The sequence below is a fragment of the Oryzias latipes genome, chromosome 16, assembly GCF_053564925.1.
Source record: "Oryzias latipes strain Hd-rR chromosome 16, Olatipes_Hd-rR_3.1".
Lineage (NCBI taxonomy): Eukaryota > Metazoa > Chordata > Actinopteri > Beloniformes > Adrianichthyidae > Oryzias > Oryzias latipes.
Window position 1 is genome coordinate 28,839,141 of NC_136252.1, and position 27,037 is coordinate 28,866,177.

At 37.0% G+C, this 27,037-nt stretch overlaps 2 protein-coding genes across 5 annotated transcripts; one reads left to right on the top strand and one right to left on the bottom strand.

Annotated features, from left to right (window-relative positions):
• Window positions 1–653: 653 nt before the first annotated feature.
• Window positions 654–11,926, bottom strand: LOC105356013 (uncharacterized). Of its 4 annotated transcripts, XR_013648111.1 has the most exons (9): window positions 11,070–11,926; window positions 10,595–10,619; window positions 10,065–10,462; window positions 6,120–6,176; window positions 5,728–5,982; window positions 3,559–3,588; window positions 2,332–2,415; window positions 1,962–2,003; window positions 654–1,819 (listed from the first exon to the last, which is right to left on the bottom strand). XR_013648111.1 is itself a non-coding variant. In XM_020710351.3 (8 exons), the coding sequence occupies exons 1-8, from the start codon at window positions 11,110–11,112 to the stop codon at window positions 1,758–1,760; spliced, it is 912 nt and encodes a 303-aa protein (XP_020566010.1). In that variant the 5' UTR covers window positions 11,113–11,926; the 3' UTR covers window positions 654–1,757. The 4 variants fall into 4 exon arrangements, 2 of the variants coding, with proteins under 2 accessions (XP_020566010.1, XP_078788906.1); XR_013648110.1 differs by having other exon boundaries at window positions 654–2,003; XM_020710351.3 differs by lacking the exon at window positions 2,332–2,415.
• Window positions 11,927–13,829: 1,903 nt separating this feature from the next.
• zmp:0000000881 (serine/threonine-protein kinase Nek7) lies at window positions 13,830–18,177 on the top strand. The gene is made up of 5 exons (XM_011485704.4): window positions 13,830–13,957; window positions 15,216–15,371; window positions 16,586–16,724; window positions 16,877–16,984; window positions 17,327–18,177. The coding sequence occupies exons 2-5, from the start codon at window positions 15,226–15,228 to the stop codon at window positions 17,945–17,947; spliced, it is 1,014 nt and encodes a 337-aa protein (XP_011484006.1). The 5' UTR covers window positions 13,830–13,957; window positions 15,216–15,225; the 3' UTR covers window positions 17,948–18,177.
• The last annotated feature ends 8,860 nt before the right edge of the window (window positions 18,178–27,037 follow it).

Genomic DNA, 27,037 nt, shown 5'->3' on the forward strand with positions numbered 1-27,037 from the left:
GGTTGGTACAATCCACTTTCTGATAAGCGATATCAAATTACTGTTAATGATAAACTCCATTGAAAACAGCGAACAGAAACACTCTGGAATTGTTGAACATGTATGAGATGTGTATAGTACTTAGTCTTGTAATTTGTAGGTATTATCAGAGGGTATATGTGTTTTTATAGATTTATTAATTTACTTAAACCATCTTTTCAATGTGTTTAAAGAAAAACTAAAAAAAAAGAAGTGCGCTCAGACCCGCCTGCATGTAAGTTAACTAAGTCTAGTTCTATAAATTAAGTTGCATTTATATTTATATAGTTGTTTTTCTTTATTAGCATATTTTGTTTTTAATTGTATTTAGCTTAATTTGTTATTATATTTTTATTTGCTCTGTAAATGGCTGGACTTGTACCACAGAGACAAATTTCATTTCAAAATGACAAATAAAAATCCTTGAAAGTAGGCGCAGAGTGCTGTGTTTAGTTATTGTTTGACATTAAAAAAAAGAAATAGTTTCGCACTGAGTAAATTTGTGCAGGATACGAAAGAATAACTTTCATTTTTGAGAAACCTTATGATGAAAGAACAAAAATCACGACTTTATACTCAAAAACATAGGGAAAAGATTGGTGTTTGTGTGGTTAAAAAAAAAAAACAAGTAAAACTTTTGGGTTATTATTATTTTTTATTGAAACAGTAAACAAAGATTAAAGCATATAACAATCAATTAAAGAGGAGAATTCATTAGACGTTTTTGTAAAGACTTAAAGGGCCTATATCATTCTTTTCTCAAAGCCTTTGAAAGTAAACTTTATCCATATAAATGACAATATATTACCTTTCACACCAAAAAGCGATTTTGTAATGAAGTACGAGTACCCAGAAGTAAGACAACTCGATCTCCGAGGTACCAGTTTTCGCTCCTTGTGAGTGCCGCCTATTTCATGATGTCAACCTTAACCTAGAGCTGTTCCCTACCTCTTGAGATTTTTCAACCTGCAGCACACAATGATAGATACAGCTATTCAAATGTCCTGATCTGCTCCGCCAAGGTTTTTTTTAAATTTTGTGATGCGCTCACTGTGTTCGATTGATAAGACCTTGTGGATTTTGAAATGTTCACCACGTGGACAGAGAGGCACTGTGGACATGGATCGTCCACAAAGTTGTGGTGCGGGGTGAAAACAATTTAGGAGTCCCAGAAATAGTGAGCTAAACGTTCAGTGCTAATTTGAGTTGGCAAGTGTAGCATTGTGTTAGTTGAATCAAGCAGGTAAATTTAAACCAAAAGTTACAAAAACATAAAAAAAAACAGTGTAGAAACCACAAGATAAAAGCAATAGCACAGATTTATGGGTAGGCTGCCAAAAAGGAAAATTATGACTTAATTTCGGACCCCGCATGCGCAGTGAGTGCTGGTAGGAAAATTTCAGGGGTATGAAGGATTTAAAGAACACCAGCCTCTGCAGCGTGGGAAAACAAACAACATCCAAATTTTGGCAAATTATAGGCGGTTAGATAAGATAGTTATAGTTTCTGTTATGTCAGCAACATAGCTGCACTCTGGTTTATTGTTTTGTACCTTACAATCACAACTAGGAAGAGTGACCAAAACTGTACTAAATTTAATTCTTTAATGTGATTTACTAGCATAATTATGGGGGAATTTTACTTTTTTTTTCTTTAAACAAACAGTTTTACCTGCAGACACGCAGAAATCTAGGAAAATCAGTTGCTAAGTTGATTCAGTTGTGAGTAGTACATGTTGTTTATCCACATTGATTCAGGCCAGCTAATAAAAAAAGTATTCCAACCATGATCAAAAAGAGAGCTGTAAAACAGAGAAACAGTGCTGTCATTTGGGTCAAGAGAAATCAAACTTGAAACTGCTCAGAATTCCTTTACATTTTAGTGCAAACATTTTAAACTTTACAGGATTTACATGCTTCTAATTAACAATTGTTTATACGTACCACCAGCAGCAATCAGTCCAAAGTGAGCATGATGGCTCAACCCTAAAAATAGGAAAACAAATTTTATTTATTTATTGTTTATGCCAACTCATCTATGCACACAAGATATTTCAAAATAAGCTATGAACACTAAGACACTTGGACTTTGATTCACTTCTGCAAAACTCTTTCAAAGGATCCTTTGAACAGCTTCCACGAACACCGAAGAGTTTGAGAGAGTGACTTTTACTAATGTGATTTCTTTGTAAATGCAAACTTGAAGTCAGACAGAAGAAATCATCTTATTATACCTGGTCCCTCTAAATCAGTAGACATTGTCAAGTAACAGTCAAGACACAGTCAGTCTGTTTTCCATTTTTTTAGCCCTCACCCTTTTGTTTGCTGTGCAGGTTGGCTGAGGCTTCTCCTGAAGGGTTCCGCCCACTCATCTGTGGCTAAGTGGAATGGCGCACAGCTGCTTGGACAAAAGTTCAAATCTTTATCTATTAAAATGCACTTTTCATGCTTTGCAAAGCTAAAATCGTTTTACAGTTAAAAACAAATAGACTAAGAAAAAGAGATATCCACAATTTAAGTTCAAACCAACCCATCCATTTGGCTTCCTCCCCTCCAGTATAACATATGCCCCATGACCCCGCACACAATGAATACTGGCATGAAAACGGGACTGTAATTCTAAAAGAAGCTAATGGCTAAGCTCTGCTGTTAGGAAACAGTATGGGCTATTGGTAATCTATTTGTACCAGGAGCCAGCTCAGCCACAGGAACATTGCCACAGTGCCCACCCAGACTGGGACAGCAGCAGGGTCCACTCCACAGCCGTGATGGACCCCAGCCATCTTGGTGAGGTAAAGCACCGTGGTATCAACCACAGACCAAGCCGGGAAGCCCTGGCACAAAATATCCCCCATCATTTTAAGTGTCTCTGCTTCAGTCATTAGTGTGAGCGTGTCTTTTCATTTTAGTTATTTGGCTGTTCCTTTGCCACAGTGGGGTCAGTGTAATTTTTTCATGCTAGACTTCGAGTTTTTCGTTTGTGTATTTTCCCCACCAGGTGTGCCGCCTTTTGTTATTAAATTACTAATCTGAACCTTGCCTGATCTGTCCTGAATCTGTGGTTGTCCCGAAACATCAATACGCAAACAAGAGAAACATGTTTGAAGTAAAATGTTTAGTTTTACTTCTGGATATCACGTTAAAAGGAATAAAATGTACTGAATCATTTTTATTTCTTTTTTTTTAATAAATGCCTTTGTAGTTTTAAAATGAAGATTGAATGAAGTGAGAAAATCCAAATACATTGAACCCACCCCCAAAAAAGAGGGGAAAAATAAAATTTGCTCTCTCATCGAAGAAGATGCAGATTCAATTTTCCTACAACCATGCTGACAGCATAGAGCATGGGGGCAATTACTCATCTAATGTTTTCAAACGGAAATGACTTCAACGCAAAAGGCACCAACGCTGCTGAACTGCTGTGGTGGAGCCTGAAGGGCAGCATGGAAGAGTTCAGTATAATCATAAGCATGGACCAAAATTAAAAAATGTTGTCACAATAAGCTGGAACCGTATAAAAGTGAAGATAAATATATCATACCTGCGTGACTGCTTGCAGGCTTCTGCTCACCTGAAGGGGACAAAAAAGGCTTTTGTAAAAAACATTTGCCAGCACAAGTCAATTATTGGATGCTTATATAATCTTTGGTTTTAACTGCTGTTGGGCAATCAGTGGCAAAAAAAAGAATAACTAGAGGTTAAAATACTGGATACTGGGAAAAAAATCATACCTAATCAGAAGCCTCATTCTACACTGCCCATGGTAACTGTAGTTACCCCAGCTAAACTTTGGCAGAAATCAATAAGTGGTGGACTTGCACAGCTGAGCCCTTAAAGATGGGGAGCCAGAGAATGTTCTCTGTCCAGAAAGTGCACATTTTGAAAAAAGGACAGAAGGTTTGAAAGAGCAGGAACACAAAGAAACATTCAGCAGAGGTGGAAGTTGGAGGCATTTCTAGTCTTTTATGTGCAATCTTGTTTCAACACCTCTTCTAAACCCTGGAGCACTTTTGTTATAAAAGTTACACCATCACTTTTTCCGGGTAATTTTCACCCGATGTAATATAGCCAACAAAAAATACTTATCATAAAAAAATAGATCAAAAACATGACAACACATGATAAATTAGAGTGGGTTTCTTTTATTTTCAACTGTGGTATGTGTAAATAAATGAAAAAGAAAAACACAGGAAGTTCTTAAAAACATGCTCAAAACTAGAACATTAAACATAGGAGAACAAAAAATTTCCACAAAATGATAAAATAATACTAGAAACTTGCTCCACCCATTCCTGGGATGTGTGAGACTTCCCTGGTGAAGGCACAGACCCTTTGAAACGCAACATATTGGAATTCATGTAAATAGTTTGCTTGGGTGGAAATCACCTGGCGATAGTGCTCAAGGGTTAAGAGACAAGGGTCTGATTCACACTCACTGCACATGAATTGAAAAACATCACCTTTGAGCCTCACCAAGAACCCCATTTTATAAACACTGGATCAATGAAATTTATACCAGCTCACATGACTTCTAGTTATTGATCTTTTTGTCACACTTGCAAAGTAGCCAGGACACAAAATTCCATTATTAGTTAGAACTGAACAAGCTACTTGGATGAACAGCCAAAAGTATTTTAGACTGACTGTTAAAGAGCAGTTATCCTAAAGAAAAGAATCCTGCTATAACATGATCCCGGAAAACAAATATGCTCATAAATTTAAATGTAAAAGTTTCAGATACTTTCCTCATCTCAGTAAATATTTGAAGTGCTAATATATAATTTCTTAGGACAGGCTTTGGAAATCTTGTCTAAGAAATGAGTCCACACCTGGTAAGCTATGCAAAGATGAAGGAAACTCAAACAGTGCAGTTTTATTTACCACTGAAATGTGAAAAAATGAAGATAAACAATAAAGATTCACCTTGAGTCATAACTCCACCACACAAATGAAAACTAGAAAACGTAAAAACAACCAACAAAAAGTTTTCTATACTTTCTTGTCAGGTTTACTAAACCAACAATCAAGTTATTTAGATTTTTTTTTTGAAGAAAGTAAATGAGCCACCTCAAATTATTGTCTCTGATTCACTGCAATTTACATCAAACAGAACTGTAGTCTCGTCTCTATGAGACCACCTGTAATGGGTGCCCATGGACTGACACCTTATCGTGGTTGGGGGGTTTGCGTGTCTTGATGACCTGGATAGCTATGCTGGCTGGGCTTTGTGCTCCTGGTAGGGTCTCCCATGCCAGACATATTGAAGGTTAGAGACCAGACTAAGAGCAGTCCATTGGCCCTCCAAGTTGGGGTTTGGCACCGGGCTAACCACCAGGACCCATAAAACTAAGATGGTTACGGAAACAGCAACAAGATCAAAAACCACTCTAAGGCAGTGAGAAGAACTGTAGTAGAAGCTTCCATCACAAAACCACATCTGATACAAAAGACGTTCTTGACCTTTTTCATTTCAGCGTATTTTAAAAACGTCACACACCACCACCTGATGACGACCCCGACGAAGGCGGAAGGTATTCCACCGAAACATGTTGGTACGTTTTATAAAACAAACCAGTGTCTGATGGGAAATAATTTAAATACACAGTATAATTTTATAGACACAATGAACCTCATTGAATCTTTTTTATTTCAGCTAAACCATCATTTGGCTAAAAATGGAAGTCACCGTGTAGAAAAATATCATACTTACATCCACTGGAAACGAAATCTTTGAGGCTTCCGGTGTCACCCTCTGCTTCAATGTATGTGATGTTGCTTGAACAGTAGATGGTGACGGGGAATTGGTCAAGGCACGGCAAACAGCCATTTAGCTGAACTCTGAAACATCCTTTTCTGGCGTCAATTTGGAGTTTGTCATAGAGGAGTTTGTCGTCAGACCCATAGATGGTATGAAGAGTTTCACAATTCGTATTGTTGCAGGTGAAACAGTTAACTCCATTTAAATCTAAAAAGAAAACAACAACACAATAATATAATAATAAATAAGAATTCTTTTCATAGCTGAAAGCAATCGTAGTTAATATTTTAGACGTTAGGATTTAAATCAAGATCAAGAGTAACGTTTTGTTTATAACAACTTACCAGAAGATGAAGCACAGACAGGTACCAACCCGACTGTCATCAAGATTCCAAGGCAAACTGCAAATGAGCCAAGAAAAAGAAGCACATTCCCATCAGGAGTAGCAGTTATTTCAATTTTATTTAATGTGGCAGCTGCTGTGGCTGGACAGCCATACAGTTGCAGATAGAGTAGCCTCCACTCTGGTACCAACAATAACTGACTTAATCAAGCATGTAGCAAAACATTAACCTTCCTGGAAACCATATTAGGACAGCACAGGCAGGTAGTATCTAAATCTCAGTCAACTGTAACTCAAAAGGAAGACTTCGGAAGGCATTATTCCATTCATAAAATGGGAAGTTATGAATAAAAAAAGTATTAAATTAATAATAAGTCAATAAGGTAAATCAATAATTATTACTTTAATATTGTTATTTTTTTGGTGTAAATATTTTTTTTTTTAAGAAACAGACTATTTGACTACATGCGAATCATCCACACTTTAGACATACCGGATCGGTCGAGGCCCGGGTTAACAACGACCGCCACCGATGCTGTTAACCTACAGGGTGTCGGTGGAAATTTGACTACTGTTGGTGGAAGAAAGAGGGGAGGCAGAAGGGTCCGTGGCCAGAGAGAGAAGGGAAAAGGCAGGAACATAGGTTTGAGAATAGGGACTCTTAACATTGGCACAATGACAGGGAAAGGCAGAGAGCTGGCAGACATGATGGAGAGAAGGAAGGTAGATGTACTGTGTGTGCAGGAGACAAGGTGGAAGGGCAGCAAGGCACGTAGTATTGGAGGAGGATACAAACTGTTCTATCATGGTGTTGATAGGAAGAGAAACGGGGTAGGAGTGATTCTGAAGGGGGAGTTTGTAAACAGTGTTCTAGAGGTGAAAAGAGTCTCAGACAGGATGATGAGCCTAAAGTTAGAAATTGAAGGGGTGATGGTGAATGTAGTCAGTGGGTATGCGCCACAGGTTGGCTGTGAGTTAGAAGTGAAGGAGAGATTCTGGAGTGAGTTGGATGAGGTCATAGAGAGTTTTCCCAGAGAAGAGAGAGTTGTTATTGGAGCAGACTTTAATGGGCATGTTGGTGAGGGCAACAGAGGTGATGAGGAGGTGATGGGCAGGTTTGGTGTGAAGGAAAGGAATCTGGAGGGACAGATGGTGGTGGACTTTGCGAAGAGGATGGAAATGGCTGTAGTCAACACTTACTTCCAGAAGAGAGAGGAACATAGAGTGACATACAGAAGTGGAGGTAGGAGTACTCAGGTGGACTACATCCTATGTAGACGAGGTCATTTGAGAGAGGTTAATGACTGCAAAGTGGTGGTAGGAGAGAGTGTAGCCAGACAGCACCGCATGGTGGTGTGTAAGATGACTCTGGAGGTCAGGAAGAAGAAGAGAGGGAAAACAGAAAAGAAGACCAAGTGGTGGAAGCTACAGAATGAAGAAACTTGTGAGGAATTTAGGCAGAAGTTGAGGCAGGTCCTGGGTGGTCAGGATGAGCTTCCAGAGGACTGGGAAACTACAGCAGATATTATCAGGGAAACAGGTAGGAAGGTGCTAGGTGTGTCATCTGGAAAGAGGAAAGACGGTAAAGAGACTTGGTGGTGGAATGAGGAAGTACAGGAATGCGTCCAGAGGAAGAGGTTGGCTAAAAGGAAGTGGGATGTAGAAAGGACTGAGGAAGGTAGACAGGAGTACAAGGAAGCGCAGCGTAAAGTGAAGAGAGAGGTGGCAAAGGCCAAACAGAAAGCTTACGATGAGCTATATGACAGGTTAGACACAAAGGAAGGAGAGAAGGACTTGTACAGGCTAGCCAGACAGAGAGACAGAGATGGGAAGGACGTGCAACAGATAAGGGTGATTAAGGACAGAGATGGAAAGGTGCTAACAACCCAAGAGAGTGTACAGAAAAGATGGAAGGAGTATTTTGAGGAGCTGATGAACGAGGAAAATGACAGGGAAAGAAGGGAGGAAGATGTGGTTGTTGTGGAGCAGGAAGTAGCAGAGATTGGAAAGGATGAGGTTAGGAAGGCTCTGAAAAGGATGAAGAGCGGAAAGGCCGTTGGTCCTGATGACGTACCTGTGGAGGTATGGAAGTGCCTAGGAGAGACAGCAGTGGAATTTCTAACAAGGTTGTTCAATAGGATTTTAGAGAGTGAGAAGATGCCTGAGGAATGGAGGAGAAGCGTTCTGGTCCCAATCTTTAAGAACAAGGGTGACACGCAGAACTGCAGCAACTATAGAGGAATAAAGTTGATGAGCCACACAATGAAGCTGTGGGAAAGAGTAGTGGAAGCCAGGCTTAGGAAGAAGGTGGAGATTTGTGAGCAGCAGTATGGTTTCATGCCCCGTAAGAGCACCACTGATGCCATTTTTGCTTTGAGAATGTTGATGGAAAAGTACAGAGAAGGTCAGAAGGAGCTGCATTGTGTGTTCGTAGATTTAGAGAAGGCGTATGACAGGGTGCCGAGGGAGGAGCTGTGGTACTGTATGAGGTCGTCTGGAGTGGCAGAAAAGTATGTCAGAGTAGTTCAGGACATGTATGAGAGAAGTATGACGGTGGTGAGATGTGCTGTAGGTCAGACAGAGGAGTTCAAGGTGGAGGTGGGACTACACCAAGGATCAGCTTTGAGTCCTTTTTTGTTTGCTATGCTGATGGACAGGCTGACAGACGAGGTAAGACAGGAATCTCCCTGGACAATGATGTTTGCGGATGACATTGTAATTTGCAGTGAGAGTAGAGAGCAGGTGGAGGAACAGCTAGAGAGGTGGAGGTTTGCTCTGGAAAGAAGAGGTATGAAGGTCAGTCGTAGTAAGACAGAATACATGTGTCTGAACGAGAGGGATCAAGGTAGAAGCGTTAGGTTACAGGGGGCTGAGGTGAAGAAGGTGCAGGAGTTTAAGTACTTGGGGTCAACAGTTCAGTGTGATGGGGATTGTGGAAAAGAGGTGAAGAGGCGAGTGCAGGCAGGTTGGAGCGGTTGGAGGAAAGTGTCAGGAGTGTTGTGTGACAGAAGAGTGCCAGCAAGACTCAAAGGAAAGGTGTACAAGACAGTGGTGAGACCAGCTCTGCTCTATGGGTTAGAGACGGTAGCAGTGAGACAGAGACAAGAGGCTGAGATGGAGGTAGCGGAGATGAAGATGTTGAGGTTCTCCTTAGGAGTGACCAGGTTAGACAGGATAAGGAACGAGTACATCAGAGGGACGGCTCATGTTGCCTGTGTCAGCGACAAAGTCAGAGAAGCCAGACTGAGATGGTTTGGACATGTTCAGAGGAGGGATAGTGGATATATTGGTAGAAGGATGTTGGAGATGGAGTTGCCTGGCAGGAGGGCAAGAGGACGGCCAAAGAGGAGATACATGGATGTCTTAACAGAGGACATGAAGTTGGCTAATGTTAGGGTAGAAGATGTCCATGATAGAGTGAGGTGGAAAAGGATGATTCGCTGTGGCGACCCCTGATGGGAAAAGCCGAAAGAGAAAGAAGAAGAGACTATTTGACTACAGTATAAGTAGGAAAGCAGCATATAAGCAGATGGTAATGAGAAGTTAAACAAAATGTCATTTCAGGGGAAAAGTTCACTTCTTCATGTTTTTCTTGATTGTTCAGAAAAATTTTAATGAATTAAACCAAAGAACTCTGGACCTGATGTTGTGTTTTGTCTTTTTTTTCTTAATTGTTTAAAAAACAATATCCCTTGGTGGTGTAAAGGTTGGAAGTCTGTTATAGTGCAGTGAAAGATCAAAATACAACTAACTATAAAGTTTTTTTTTGTTTTTTTTGTTACCACAATGTCACAAATTTAAATGAAAATACCTCAAAATGAGGCTTTTCATAAATGAATAGGTTAGATTAAAAATGAATTAACAAATTAATTACAGGTCATAAGATATATGAAAGCTCAAATTTTTAATTTAAACAACATATACATATCCCCATTTTTATCCTCACCAGCAGTCCTGATACTTTTCTGTGTTAACCTCCTGTTGCCGTTCTTTTTTCTCCATCCTGGTGTACGCTTTGGTGGGTTCATTCTACGCTTCTTCATGCTGGGAATGACAGAAACTGTACTTTCTGCCTCGGTGATGGCTGCTTCTCCAAGTGAGGTAGTGTCAACTCCCTGCTCCTTTATGTTTTCTAGTTGCCTCAGAAAATGCCGACTCTTGGCCATAGTGAATACTTTCTCCTCGTGTGACTCAGCCCAAACAGGTCCTGGTGCCACCTCAGAGAGGGTTTGCTCCTCCTGCATGTTAATCGGCCTCACGGAACTTCTTTTGATGGTCATGGGCTCAGTTTTTTCAGAGCCATCACTAAATGTGTGGGTCAAATTGGCAGAAATGCCCGCCTGCCTGTCAAATTGAAAGGAACATTTTTAAGAGTTAACAAGAATCAAATAGTTTCTCAAAGATTAAAGTAATGTTTCAAAAGAGTGATACATTTCCTTTAAAACATTTTTGAGAATAACTAGTGAATGAACATACCCGCTCTCTTGAATGGCAAAGGATCCTTAAAGATCAAAAGGAAACATGGGTTAATTTCCACAACAGTTTTCATGCACAAGAAAATTGCTATGATCAAGTTTTAGAAAGACAATCCCTTAAAAAAACTCCTAGTTATCTGCATAACTACTTAAAAGGAAAAAGTTACTTTTGTGCAAATAACCCATTTCAAAATGCAGATAGTTGGATGCCACTGTCAGTGACACGTGATCTGCAGTAAAACACTCCATAACTACTTTTAGAACACAACGGTATTAGAAGAAAACAAAAACTGACTGTGCTTTAAATAATATAGCATAATATAGCAAAGTCAGTATTCATATGTTGAATACTGAATTCAATGAAGAGGAGAGCTTCATATACAGGAAGTAAGAACCACATACCTCAGTGGAAGGAGAAAATAACTTTTCATGTTCATTCAAAGCTTAAACCACAGAGTTTAAATAAGCAAACTTACCTCGTGGCTGAGAATTACAAAATTCTTCGGATGTGAGAGCCATTCTGGTTTCCAGAGGACACAAGCAAAGTTAGTGTAATCTGTACAGTCTTAACAGTGCTCTGAGCAAAATTCAGGAAATGGATTTTCCTTTCCTGTTTTTTTTTTGGTTTTTTTGTTTTTTTACCATAATTGACTTTCAACAACACACTTCCATCTAGTGGTCAAACAATGTTTTTTTTTTAATGTCCAGGATTTTTTAAAAGATCACAAAATATACATAAAATGCATATTAAGGCTGGATTTGTTTCTGCAATGATTTGTAAAGTTCTTATATAATAACACTGAACACACTTTTATCTCTCTCTTTAGCATTTTGACGAGGATCAACCAGGCTACCTGTGAACCACAAGTAGATTTAAGTCCTTATGCTACCATGCAGAGACTTTTTTACTGTTGGTTTTTACTTTTCCTCTGCATGTGTTTCTTGAGTTGAGTGAGCTGAGGAAGACATCCGGTGGAGGCCTGACAAGCCAACAACCGGTACCCAGAGCCTGTAACCTGGTTGCATAAAAAGCTCCTGAAGATCTCTGAGAAGGGGGGTCTCTTTTTTCCCCTATACCTCTTCTTATAAATGCGTGTGTGCAGGTTTTGGCCCCCTTTGAGAAGTTCGGGGAGTCTTTTGTTTTATTTTAAAGTATAGATAGGCTGTGTTTTGTTACATTTATTTCATCCTTTGGCCCAACCTTGGTCCCCACTCTTCTCCTCACGTTCTGTCAAATAAAATCCCCCATTGTGTGTCTTATGTTATGGTCCCATCTAGAGCTGGGCAATAGGGCCAAAAAATAAAATCTCAGTTTGTTTCCTTCCAAATTTGATTTTCGATTAATTAAAAAAAATTCTCACTGCTTTTACTTTCATTAACAAAATTTCCCAGTGATGAAATATATTTAATAAAAACTATTTAATTTTAATTCTCCTTTAGAAATTGGCTCTTTATTAGTTACATGTTTATTTGAACATTATTGTTATTGAAGCCGTGCCTCTCCCTGCTATCAGCTCTGCAGTTCTCGGACGATAAATACGAGCTCATTAAGGAAGCTGTTATTTACGGGGCACGCGTTTCGGAGCCAGCAGCACCTTTGAAATGCCATGAATAATGAACAAACTAAAATAAAATTGAATTTTTATAAAATACTCATTATTTTCCAAAGTCAACAGAAGGATGAATGAGCCACATGTGGCTCCGGAGCCATGGGTTGCCGACCCCTGCCCTAAACCTACTATGACAGATTAAAGATTAAAAAAAATCTACTGGCTAAATTATTTTATTATTTTGCAAAGAAATTAAAAACATCAGATAACTATTTATTTTTTCAATGGAACAACTTTATTGATTTCTGATCAATCTTTGCTCTCTGCTTTTGGCGTTTTTAATGCTATCTACGAAATCATAAGGAAGTTGTTTCTGTTTTCTTGCTGAAAAATGCCCCCATAAGAAGCTAGGAAAATAAAATCTCAATTTTCCCAAAAATAAATCGTCTAAATCAGGGGTGGCGAACAAGTTTGACACCAAGAGCCGAAGTTTTTAGCTGTGAGAGTCAAAGAGACAAACCACACATTGACCTGCCAAGACGTACACACACAAACATGCAATTAAAGCTGTATTATTTTCCATAACACACTCCTCTCCCTACAATACAACAGCAAGTATTGTACTTGTGATGATTTCAAGGAAAGTATCCACCCTCAATACACACATCAAATGCAGCTTAGCCAGAGTTAACACAGCGACTACCCTGGAGGTCAGATACCCCCTCCAAACACACACAGGCACCTCTCTCTCATCTCACACACACACACAAACACACACACTCTATATGGGTGTTATATATTCTTATGTTATACGGGTTATATATTCTTCAACTTCTTCCAGTTATTTTGTAAAAATGTTTGTCTTGATTGCTTAGAAAAGTTTTAATGCGATAAAAGGGAGTGCTTTAACTCGAAACCGTATTTTTTTTTTTGTCGTTTTTTTCTTAATTGTTTAACAAACGTATCCCTTGGTGGTTTAAAAGTAAAGGTTGTAAGTCTGTTGTGGTAAAAATAATAATAAAAATGATAAAATAAATAAAAAACTTTATAAGGCCACTTTTTAGTTGTATTTTGATCTTTCACTGCACCACAAATTTAAATGAAAATACCTCAAAATGAGGCTTTTCATAGCTATGAATAGGTTAGATTAAGAATGGATTAACTAATTAATTACAGCTCATTAAATATATAAAAGCTCAAGTTTTTAATTTCAACAACACATACATAACCCAATTTTTATCCTCACCAGCAGTCCTGATAATTTTCTGACAACTTTTTATTTCTAATCATAAAAAAGTTGTTTCTGCTTTCTTGCTGAAAAATTCCCCATGAGAAGCTAGGAAAATTAAATCTCAATTTCCCCAAGAATAAATCGTCTAAAAAAACAAAATTGAATTAATCGGTAAAATCGATGAAGCGCCCAGCCCTAATTCCATCAGTAATTTTACTTTTTTTGTAATAATTTTAGTCTATTTAAATAAAAATACAAACTATTACAATGGGGCTACTGTATTACAACTTTTTTTTTAGCTTTTCTCTAAACTAGTGGTTGACATATAACTCCACCTTTTTTTTCCACAAAATTCCAAACTACTTGTGTGAGAGTGAAGGCTTTATTATCATTATTATTTTATTGCATGGGCTTTCCTTGTTTACACTGTGCTTATCATGCCCTGATCTCGCCACACAAGCAGAACTGGTCTTCTCCAGGCCATGAGTCAGAAACAAAGTAGGAGTGGAGATGGAATAAAAGGGGAAGCCATGCCACATCATGTTCAGACCTGACAGAGTTTCTTTCTCCCAGTTGCAGAGAGGTAAGAGAACATGTTTTTGTACCAGGACAGTTTTTACCTACCTGTAGAATATTTCTGCTTACATTGTGTTTTATTACTAAGAGGCTTAGGTCAACAGATTTTCAGGGTTTCTAAGAGTTTAAAGAATTTTTCCTATCTCTCATTTTCAGTTTTTTCTTGTCTGTCATCTGGGTTAATCTTTACTACATTGTTTGTATGTTCAGCAGTAAAAAAAGACACAAAAAGCAAACAACTTAAGAGAGAACGCTGGACCTATGTCGATACAAAATATAAAATTAAGGACTATTTTGCAGTCGGTTTTTAAAAATATATGAGAGCCTTGATGAAAACCAGCATAACAGCAGCCAAAAAAAAACAACAAAGCAATTTAAGTTCTTCAAAGGTTAGCAGAACAAACTTTCAATATCAACTGAATTGAGCATTATAACCATATGTGATACATTAAAAAAGTAATCTAGAACTAGTTTACCTTATTCAAAGCTGTTCTAACCAAAGAAAATTGTATTTTTTGACAATATATTAAATTATTGCAAAGTGACCAAGTCTTGACAAAGAGATATCAGGCCAAAATCGGACTTTTCTGCTGTAGTTTTCATCGTCACACCACTGTTGCGTTTGTACACGGTCCTGTCACACATCCTGTAAATGCTTATAAACTGAAACAATTCTGGACTTTCCTGTTTGTCAGCTTTTACATAGGCTGGATATACAAACAACAGTTGCCAGAAACTGTTTGACTTGAACTCACTATAATGTGGATTTTCTTATTGTCACACCAGGAACAGTTTTAGTGACGTGTTCAGAGCAACCAGACATGTTAATTCATGTTTTTGTCTAAGCCAGTTAGAAACTGAAAACGGAAATTAAAAAAGAAACTTGAGTAAAAAAAAAAAAAAAAAGTCAGAATAAGTACCTCAACCAGTTAATTACTTGACAGAAACTTAATGCATTTCTCATACCTTATGTATGACATCTAACACCCCCCCTCTTGAAATACTTCCATTCAAAAATATAAATTAAATTTCAACCAAGACAGGGATATACTACGGTAACTAACTTGTACTATAACTGTTGACAACTATGATTTCCCCCAAACTGTTATCCAGTGACCAGTGTTGGTAGTAATGCCATTAAAGTATAACTTCAGTATACTAACTTCGTTACAAGTTAAGTAACGGAGTAATCTAACTATCATAATTACTTTTATCCCTGCTACAATGCTGTTATAATTCCCACTACCATTCTTTGACCTTTGCAGCTTGACCTGAATGGCGTTTCCAACTGGCACAATCGCAAGGGGTGGCTTTGGGAAAGTGTACAGACAACGATACAAAGACCATTGGGCTGCTATAAAGAAAGTCCCACATTACCTCATCCCCAGGAAGGATCTGGAAAGAGAATGTGAAGTGTACAAGTAAGTACAATCTGCTTAAGAAGTGAATAAAAAAAACAACCAGGTTGCTTGTTTATAGTTTTTACATAGTTGAACATAAGGAAGTTCATGGATGCAGTGAACAAAGAAATGAAGGTAGTTAGTGTAAGAGGAGAGGATGCAGAAGACAGGATAAGATGGAGGAAGATATAATAAACACATCCTAAGAGAGATGAAATGGGGGACAGTTTTTTTTTATTTAAACAAGTAAAACAAGATGTGAAATTCATTTTTTCATTCAAAACTATCCTGTGAAAAATGCAAGTAGATTTCTTTTTTTTTAAATGAGTACTGTTGAAATCAGCCGTTGTTTAATGCGACAGACTGAGAAAACTGAAAGAATGATTATCCAAACAGAAACCTTGCTCCTGTTGTTCAATTAGAAGTAGAAGAGTAGAAGGGTTGTTCAGAAACTGAAACATTTTCGAATTTCTGTGGAAAAATAACTGACCTCGAGGCCTAAAATCTCATAATTAATCCCGTTTCTGTTTGGACTCGTAACACACTTTAAATAAAATGAGTCAGTACAGTCACAAGTTGAGTCATGGCAAGTTGGGCAGGTGGAAATCATCGTAGTTGAGTGATCCCCAAACAGAAAATGCTGTCTTATAAACTTCATTAGTATATCTAAAGACTTTCCCTTCTCTACCTCTGCCGGTTCCAAGCCCGGTTTGAGAAGGTTGCGTCAGGAAGGGCATCCGGCGTAAAACATTGCCAAATTCACCATGCGACTCGTTCGCTGTGGCGACCCCTGATGGGAGAAGCCGAAAGTGGAAGGAAAAGTATATCTAAAGACTGATCAAATAGCACAATTTTAAATGATAAGAGTGCTTATGTCTAACTACAACTGATTCTATTCCAGTAGCTTGTACTACTTTACCCCATACTTTAATGGGGTTATAAACAGTCGAGTTTAATCAGCAACACCTACACCTGTTGGCTTTAACTCTAGTACAACCTGTTCTGACAGAATAAAACAGATCAGCACAAAAAGTTTGCAAATAGTTTCATATTTTAGCAGAAACACTTTTTGCGGTAGACCTCAGTAATATGTTTTAATGGACCTTTTTATTTATTTAATGTTTTTCTTTAATTTATCTTTGTACATTTATAGGGATAGAACAGTAAGACTCAACTTTAACTACTGGAGGGCTCTATCTCAGTTCAAGCTTTTTCTTTCTCTCTTTCATGTGCAGTAAAGCAAGCCATCCCAACATAGTGAAGCTTCTGGGGGACATAACCCTCTCAGATGGGAAATGGATCATTCCACTAGAGTTTATTCATGGCGAAGACTTGGAGACAACTATATTCAAAGCAACAAAGTCTAAGCTGCAGGTACAGCTACAAAAGAATGACAACTGAGCTCAAATCTGTTTCCACAATTTATTTCTGCTCACTAAAAACAGTTTTGTCAAAAGTAATCTTTACAATAAAGCTGATTTCACCACATGGTTGACTAAACTCAATCACATTTTCTTTTGATGCAGCTTACTCCTTCCACTAAAGCCATCATTATTGTTGGGATGTGTGAAGGGCTTCTTCATCTCCACTCCAAAGACATCGTGCATCAGGACCTCAAGCCTGAAAATATCATGGTATGTGAAGACATAGCGTACATTTGTCCAAACTTTGCTGGTGTGTCAGGCCTCAGTTCAGAGAAATTCCTTGCGAGCAGTTAGAACTTGCTCAACAGAATTCAAGCCTGTTCTTGTGGAGCAGACAGTGCCTTCAGGCTAAAATACTGCCTCAATGCGATGAGACGAAAAACTAAAGAAGGTCAAAATTGATACATTGCCTCAAGTTTAGATGGACATAAGTTTTTTTTTTTTTTTGGTGACCAAGAAACTAAAGTTATTTAAATAAACCTCTGTGGACAAAAATGAGGGGGAAAAAAACACTTTTTCCACATTTATTTGTTTTTATTTTTTGTTTTTCAGGTTGAACATGGCACAAACCGAGCTGTGATCATTGACTTAGGACTGGCTAAGTTCTTTAGGTATGGACTAAACTCTGCAGTGAATATGGGGAATGAGGCTTACTCCCCTCCAGAGGTGCTAAACAGAAGGTGCCAGCGAAACCAGCTATCGGACGTTTGGGCCATGGGGAAGATCATTGCTGAGTTTTTGGCCCGAATCCGGCTGTACACACCCACTGTATGTCCAGCGAAGATCAGAGAGGTCCTGAGAGAGCAGGCTTACTGCAATCCAGTTTGTCGAATGGTGGAGCAAAACCCATCTCAAAGAACGACAATGGCTGGAATTATTGAGGACTTACGAAAGGCAGGGGGTGTTGGTCGCATCACCTATCCAGATCCTCCAAAATATAACCTTGATGTACCAGAAAACAATGATCGAGGCAGAAGACAATCTCCAAGGCCATTAGGCAGGAGAATGAGCAGAAGCATGTCTCCACGTACAAGAAATATCCCCCCTATGAATAGAGGCATTCCACCATTTAGAAGGAACGCATCTCCTGTCCGACGAGCTATCTCTCCACCCCACTTTCAAAGACAAAGAGCTCCAATACCTTTTCCCCAAAGCAGGTTCCTACGCCGATGAAAAAGAAGCAACAAACTTCAGCTTTCTCTCAATCGATTACATAACAAAGTAAAAGAACATCCATTCTGAATTCAAACCATAGTTGTTTTTCATTTCATTGTGTTATCATTTTGTGATGACGTGAATGCCTTCATGAGCGGGCGTAACATTTCCTCTAACTTCATTGCTTGTCAAGGAATAAAACCAACATCAAAGCTAATAAAAATGTTTTTTTCTAAGAAAAAAGAAAAGGACTAATTCTTTGTAGAAGCTTGTTACTCAGTGAATTAGCATGTACGGCGCATGCTGAGAGGAAATGGGTTCAGGAAACGTAACAAAAACCTTCAGTTTCTCGCTGAAAGATTGAATGATTCAGGTAATATCTGCCAGCATGTCCGTATGCTTTGCTAATAAATAACAAAGCAAATGGCTTCATGATGTAAAAAGAAAATTCAAATATCATGCAGGATGGAGAGGTACTTAATAAAAAATATATATATTTAATACTAGAATTTAAGACAGGCATTTTAAACCAACAGTCTTGTTTTGCATTTTCCACACGAATATCATCTGACATTAAAGCGGTTTGTGGTTACATACTGATGACACACGTATAGCTCGTTAGTAAAGCATCATTATCAGTGTCCATCAACACTGCTATCTCCAATTCAAAACCAATTTCTCTGGTCCAGCAGGTTTATCCTATAGTTCTATCTGGATCCTGTTAAAAATCGTCGCATGCCCCGCTGCTTCCTCGGCCAAACACTATTGATGTGAATTAACAGAGGTGACGAGCACTCAGGGCTCACAGATCTGCTTGTCTGCCTCACATGTGCACAATAGAGGAGGAGAATCAAAGAAAATCACCAAAGGATGGGCCAATAAACAGCTTTGCACAGAAATTTACTTACAAGTAGGCTTCTAACTTTCAATAACTGAAAAAAATACTTGCAATGGCATACATTTTGGACCCTACATAGTTATTTGCTGCCTGGTACTAAATGAAACTTTTTACAATTTATTTTGCGGTTTTGGAAGAAAATCTTCCATTTTTAGTTTTGGTCTGCAGGCAGTAGATGAAAAGTCACGGCACCATCCCCAGACCATGACTTTAGTTCGTCATGCCAGGAATAGAAAACCTGACAGAAAAACATCAGTGATTACAACAACAAAACTGTAATCTCTACTAAAGTGGTATTTTCCTTTTTGGTGAAAAAGCCTTGTTAGTTTCAGTTGTGACATGGTTTTCTAAAAGGTGAACCGTTCCCATTCTATGACCTTAGATGGATAAGGATAAGATGGAGGAAGCTGATTCACTGTGGCAACTCCTGAAGGGAAAAGCCCAAAGGAAAAGAAGAGGTTTAATGCATACTTTGTCTTTTCATTTTTTTTTTAATTCAACAAGTAAAATTATGTCAAATTTGTTTTTTTATTCAAAACTATCCACTGTAAAAATGCATGTAGATTTCTTTTTTAAAACGTGACAGACTGAGCAAATTGAAAGAATGATTATCCAAACAGAAACTTTGCTCCTGTTGTTCAAGTAAGTGTTCCAGGTAAACCCACTGAAGAGTTGTTCATAAACTGAAACATATTTGAATTTTAGTTGGAAAAAAAAAACTAACCTCGAGGCCAACAAGCTGGTAAATAATGCAGTTTCTGTTTGAAATCGTCACACACTTTAAACAAAATGGGTCAAGTCACGAGTTGAGTCATGGCAAGGGAAGGTGGAAATCATCGTCCTCAACTCTGGTACAACCTGTTCTGACAATCTGACAGGCAGAAGAACAAGCAGTAGCGTGTCTCCACATAGAAATCTCACACCTATGAATAGAGGCATTCCACCATTTAGAAGGAACCCATCTCCTGTCCGACGAGCTTTCTGTCTAGCTCCATTTTAAAAACACAGAGCTCCAATACCTTTTCCCCAAAGCAGGTTCCTACGCCGATGAAAAAGAAGCAACAAACTTCAGCTTTCTCTCAATCAATGACATAACAAAATGAAAGAACATCCATTCTGAATTGAAACCATAGTTGTTTTTCATTTCATTGTGTTATCATTTTGTGATGACGTGGATCCCTTCATGAGTGGGCGTAACATTTTCTGTAACTTCATTGCTTGTCAAGGAATAAAACCAAGCTTGTTACTCAGTGAATTAGCATGCACGGCGCATGCTGAGAGGAAATGGGTTAAGGAATCAAAAACTTTCAGTTTCTATCTAATTGAATGACTCAAGTAACATCAGCCAGCATGTCTGTATGCTTTGCTATAAATAACAAAGCAAATCAACAAACAAATCAAATATCATGCAGGTGTGGTAACAAGTCATGCATTCATCTGAAGTGAGAAGATTATACAAAGCAATAGAAGAAGGAAGCTGTGTCAATCAAAGCATCAAGATTTTACCTCAAACATTTTCAAAACTAAACTGAAGAAGAATCTGTTATTGGATTAAGTTTAGCAGATCTACTATGCATCCATGCAAGTGGACATCGTCTGCTAAAAAGCAATAGTTAACTAATTACAACACAAGGTAGATAGTTTTTGATTGATTTGGTGTCACTGATGATTGGTTTTCAGTATGGCCGTTTGCATACATTGTTCAAAGCCCAACTTTGTTTTCCCATGACAGGTAAATCCAACTGAAACTACTTTTTTGTCCTTTTTCTTCAGTAGCATCCTCATCATCATCGTTTACTTCGAGGAGTCTCCTAGCTGAATTGTGTCCATAGGGTTAAATAGTTTTGTGTTTTAGTGCTTCTTCTTTGGCAATCTTTTCTAAGATTCACAGTGATCCCTAATGACGTTCTTTTAAAAAAAGACCAACTTCCTTTTATATTAAGTCGTTCATCATTTAAACCAATTTCTGTTCAATACAAAAGAAGAATTTCTGACTTGGGCACCTTAACAATCCTAAGAAAACCTCTTCATTCTTTACTGTAGGGACAATTTATAGAGTGCAAACCCTTTTTCAAGAGACACAATATTGAAACTACGGTAACACTTTTAAATACTCATACCTGAGACCTGCCTCGACAAGCACACTTAGACCCTGGAGCAATTTTGAATAATCGTGAAGCCAGCGGAAGAAATGGTTTGGGTCTTCTTAATTATATTTTTAGGCAGCTGCAGCGTCTTCAGATGACTGCTGGTCATGTTTTTCACAAAACATCCGTAGAATTTACCACAAAAGAAAAGAAGTGAAACATTTTTCTCGCCTTTGTTTTGACGATGTGTACCGATTCTTCTCCTGTAATTGTGTTTTCGAGTTGTTCACACTTTTCTGTCCTTCGTGGTGTTTTAACTAATCTGTCTTCTGCTTCAAAGCAGTCATATTTCAGTCTTTCTAAAGTTCTTTTCCAAATGAAGTAAAACAAGTAAAGTTATTTTTGGAATATTATCAGACCACATGAAAACAAAATCTAACGAAACAGGTTATATATAAGGGAACTTCTGTTTGTTTTCAAAGAACTCTAAATTAGATGTTGATAAACTCCAACTATGATTGTTTAAACAACTAATAAAACTCAAGATTGAAGAAATTATAATTACTAAAATATTGAAAGAATAAAAATGTTAAACAATAAAAGTTTAAACAGCAGAAGAAGACTTTTTTAAGACACAGTATAAAAAGTGAAATATCTATCTTGAAAAATGAAAAGAAAACAAACAAACAAAAACAAAACAACTACTTTTTGTAGTTCAAACACTTTAGTTTTTATTATCTATTATTGAATTCAAGTGTCATTTAATGCAGTGTTTTATTTATTCAGTTTGTCTAAAAGAAGTGCAGATCATTTTAAAGTGTTCATTTTTTCTAACCACTTTCTGTATTTACAGGTCGGAATCCTGGAACACATGTGGAGTCTTTTCAAGTTAAGTGGTTCCCTCTACTGGATACTTTATAACTGCATCCACAATGATCACTTTTGTAAATGTTTTATTATTTTACAATTGGACAGGTATGAGCAGAAATAATTTCACATTTTCTTGACTTAAATATTAAATGAGGTGTGGATTTTATCTATATTTTTTGGGAAAGTTACATAAAAACAATTGCTATTGTGCCACATTTCCATAGTTCTGGGTATTAATGAATATTTAGGACTTTTTAACTCTATATTTTAAAAAAAACTTTTGATATTGAATAGTTGGTCTTAAAATTACAAAAAAAGAATTTAAAAAATTGTCTTGTTGTTTTTGTTAGCAAAAAAAAAAAGACAACTTTAACAAGCTTAATTGAAATCACAAAAAAATAGTCTTTTTCCCATACACATTATTCCAGCACTTCCTTTTCAGTACAACTTCTAAATCTGAAAAACACAGTGCCATGTTCTTGTCAAATAACCTTTATTGAAAAAGAACAAAATACAAAACACAATATGACAAACCTGGCAGCTATACATTACCTGCGTACTTGAAGAACTCTTTTACAGAAAATAAATTCTAATAAAACTAAATTAAGAAAAAAAAAAGATAAGAAATATAACGATGGATAGAGTACATTAAAAATAAAAAAGTGTGTTTATTTTACTGGGGTGTGCAGGAATCTAACCCAGAGCTTTTCAGCCACGTGTTAACCTCCCAGGCGCTGTGCAGGCACCGGGAGTTGAACTCTCAGCTTCTTTACTGAGAAACAAGCGTTCCAGGCTATATAACATGTGAGGTCAACATGCTTTGAGAATTATTAAATCTACCTATAGGGTGTTTATTTTCAGGAACAAAAAGGGTAGGGGCTAAAATAAAATGAAATAAAATTAATTGAATTGAATCAAATTAAAGCAAGCTTGAACTCCATACAGTCCTAAAAAATATTTTTTATCACCACAAGGATTCTTTTGATTCCTTATTTTTTTCCTTTCAGCACTCTGTACCCATTTTTAGCACCAAGATAAGCGTTATATATAAACAAAATTGCTCAAGTTTAAGTTTTATTACCCATTTATTTCTCCTCATAGCTGTATCCAATCAGCTTTTGTTTCTCTTAAATCTTGTTAAAAGATTTCGGAATGTCAAAAATCCAAAAAAGTTTCCAATTTTTGTTTCCAGAGTGGCTATCAGTTGCTCAAACAACTATTTGAAAACTTTTAATACGAATTATTGGTTGCATAATTATGTGCCACGCACAGAACTGCAACTTCTTTTGTCTGCAGCTTCTGCTTCCAAAGTGCATGTTAAAAGTGCACCACAGCTTTCCACACATTTTAAACACAAAGACACAAGCTGAATTTTGCCTTGTGCTATATAATGCATTGCTTATGTTCAAACGTCGGTTGTGAATTTTTAAAGCAGTGGAAATTTCCCTACTTGGAGCTTTGCAGACAATTTTTTCTTCTTTTGGAGGATAATTGCTTTTTTATTGCCTTGGTTGTAACTGTTACCCTGGAAGTGTCTTAAAATTGTAACTAATGTAGATTAATAGAATTTTATTTGGTTGTGATCATTTTCAGAGCTTCAGCTGAAAGTTTTTGTCTCATTGGATCATTCGTCCAAACACAAACCAGCATTCAGGAAGTGTGCGGACAACCTGGATAAACAGGAGCACTGGCTCTGCTTCCAGCTATCCAGGTCACTTGATCTCCTGTCTTTCATCATATTCTTCTTCTGTTGTGCCTGTCTCAACTTGAACATCTTCATACTGTCCAGTGAGCTTTGAGGTTTTTTTATTCTTTAAACATTAGATTCACTTCTTTTAAAGCAAAAGCTTCCTCGTCCATCTCATTGCATCATCTTCAAAAGAAGACACTGAACAAGGTCACGCTAGAAGCTCATTCAAGTATGTAACCATCGCCGGGTCGGCTGCGTGATAGGGCTGATGGGTAACGAGAGGGTGATTCACAGGGCTTAGTGTGACAGAAGGGGTGCACACTAACATGCACCTTTCTGTTCCGATTCATGTGTTTTCCCATTTTTCTCTGAGGCTTAAACAAACTTTCCACATATGCTTCTACAGTCAATGTTTACTCCTAAAGGTTCATCAAAAGTGTGCATTTTGATACGATTGATTATGGAGGTTAACTTAGAATCACCCAAAAAAAATACACTTATGTAGTTTTGCTTTCTTTGAATGTTCTTACCCTGAAAGCATCACTTATTTCACTTACCGACTAGTGAATGTAACAAAAAAAGGAGTTAAAACAAGTAAATAGATCAGAATTTGCTCATTGGAATGATTAGATTGAAAGGCCTGATAAAGCTTCAAGAAATACTTAAACCACAGATAATAATAAAAAAAAGTGTAAAATAGAATAAATCGGTTATTCAGGCTTAAATAAAAGAAAAAAAATCAATGAACTGAAAGAGAAATGCCATTAAAAGTATGCTTTCATCTGTGTGTCAGCAGGATGTGAAAAAATACACACACAGGGCTGGATTCACAGCTGATTAAACACATTTCTGTTTGATTTGACTGGATCTACTTGGAAGTGTCAAATCAGAGTCCATCCACCGCACATTCACATCCACCCAAGGTTAAGCCATCAAGCGTGCAGTTGTGTTCCTAATGTGACAAATGTGTATGTGTGATGCCTGCACACTTTGTCACATTAATGTGTGCTTGTGCAAGTGGAAGTCCAGCCGTCTGTCTCCTTTCACTGCGAAGATGTGATGCTTTTAGCTTGCAGATTTGTTCTGTCTGTCTGTCTTAAGACTCCAGGACTCGGTGAAGCTTTTGCAGATGTGTGCTTTTTTTAAAGTGTAGATTCTCTCTTTATTTTCTAGGGCGGTTGAACTCTTTCTTTTTAAATGTATTACTTTTGCCATCAGGAAGAGGCAAAAAACCAGTATGACCAAATGCTGTGCAGATTTTCTTTACAGTTCAGGTTTTACAGATATTTACTTTTATTTTTACTTGATTTACTTATTATTATGAGTTATGCTATTCATATATTTTAATATATAATATATTTTTATATTTTAATCTGCATAGCATGAAAGTGCTGTTTTTTCTTCTTTCCAGTTGTTTTTTCTTCATTTAGTATCTGTACGTTTGTGAAGCTTTGGCTCTGCAAAAATTAAATAATATTTCAGGGATGATTAGAATTCTGATTTGAACAAAGGTGAGTTTTCACCTTTAGCTGGAGCAAAGCCAGGTGTGCATAACACACACCTGTTTTCAGCCTTCTATCTCGAGTCTGTTCCCAAAATATTTTACATTGACTTAGCCCTTTAAATTAGATTAAAAAAACATAAAGGAAAAATTAAATGTAAAACTTTTGTGGCTCTGTGATGGGTCCTCATACAAGCCTAACTGGAAACTACACATTTAAAAAAAAGTTAGATTCTGTTCACATATCCGAATGTGTCTTTAGGGGGCGCTCTCTATCCTCCTTTGACAGATTTGGCTTCAGAAGCTGTTGTCATGATTACTGTTTTTCTTTTTCTTTTTTTGTTTAAGGTGGATTTTGGGTTTACAACATTGTGTGTTTTTTTTTTTTTTTTTTGATTTGTATATGTAACTGCCGGATACTTTAGAAAATGATTCCAAATTAAGCCAAAAATTATTCTGACCAAATAAACTGTATGGCTTGTCGTATATGTGAAAAATGTTCAAACTTAAAAGCTAATGCTAACAATTCAAATCATCTCCAAATATACAGTTAAAACTGTAACAAGTATTTCATAAGAAAAAAATATATACATCAATTACAGTAATTGTGGTAATTTATGTACAAATACAAATTTATTTACAAATTAGTATTTAGACTAGTTGATGTTTCACGTCATGAAATTTTCCCTTCAGGCAGATTTATAAGAGATGGAAGACCTCAGGGCAGATTTCCCGTGGCATATTTGTTTATGTATTTAATATTTTAAACAGCTGCAGTTGTAAATATAGTCTTCTTCAACCATAAATTTAAATATTTGTGATATCAATGATGCCTTGTTTTCTGGTAAGATTTAACAGGTCTTAATATTTAACCGATCAATTTCAGCAAAACTAAAATATTTTTCAGAAATTAAAACAAAACACTTAAAAAGTTTAATAGAATTTTGTAATTTCACAACTTTCTGTCTTTATAAACATTTTTTGGATTATTTGACAAACATTGACCGAATAAAAAAAAAATAAAAAAAAAGGAAAATCTGCATCTCTGTCAGTTAGACCATATTATCACTACTATTTTTTATTTTTAGTCAAAGAACTGATGTGGGCCTGAAGGGGGGCCTCTCAAACGTGCTCTGTGTGCTTTAAAAAAGGAAAAATTAAATAGAAAAATTGTGCATTTGCCTCTGTTAAAATGTTTTTTTACTACCTTATATAGCTTCCACAGGAATATTGAAACAGGGATGTGTCTCAAAACACAATATCCCATTCATATATGCTGTATATAAACCTTTCTCAAATTGAATATATGTGGCAGTTCATAAATATTTAATTTAATCCTAGACAAAAACTATGAAGGGACATTATTGTTCAACAGAACTTTATGTTTAATTGTGTCAACTCAAAGCATAAACTGGCATGTTGTTATTTTCTTTAGCTTTAAATTATATAACGTTAAAAAAAGACACAGGGACCCAGTTTCCTCTGAGGGATCATTAATTTTTTATGTAGTCTTGATTCATCTGCAAACAGAAAAAGATGGATGGGGATAAAAATACAATAAAAAAAGCTTTTTGGACTAGTTTTTATCAAACCAATGCCTAAAACTTGTAACGGATTTTACCGTTACGGATTTCTTCTTTTTTTTTTTTACTTTCCTGTCAAAAAGATCAGAGCTGAAGGACCCTTGTGTTGGACAAGTTTTATTGTTACAATAGGGGGTTATATACACACACGAGGTGTATATTTGCATAAACCCCTTCTGTATTTGAGGCCAAACTTTATATTAATTATGCTTGTATACATTTCTTGTTGGATTGCATGGAAAACATCTGATCCTTTGAACATTTGACCCTTGTCTGAAAAAGATAAGATCATTGAGTTTCTAAATGTATGCTTCATGAACTGATCTGCACTGGTGCATAAGCTTTATGCTGACACGTGTGTTGTCTGAAGAGGAGGAGGAGAAAGATGTTTGAGTCGTAGTTTGCTGCTGCTTCACGTCTCAGTCTGCTCCTTTCCAATATTTAGCAACATGAGGTGTGCTTGTGTGTGATTCATAAGC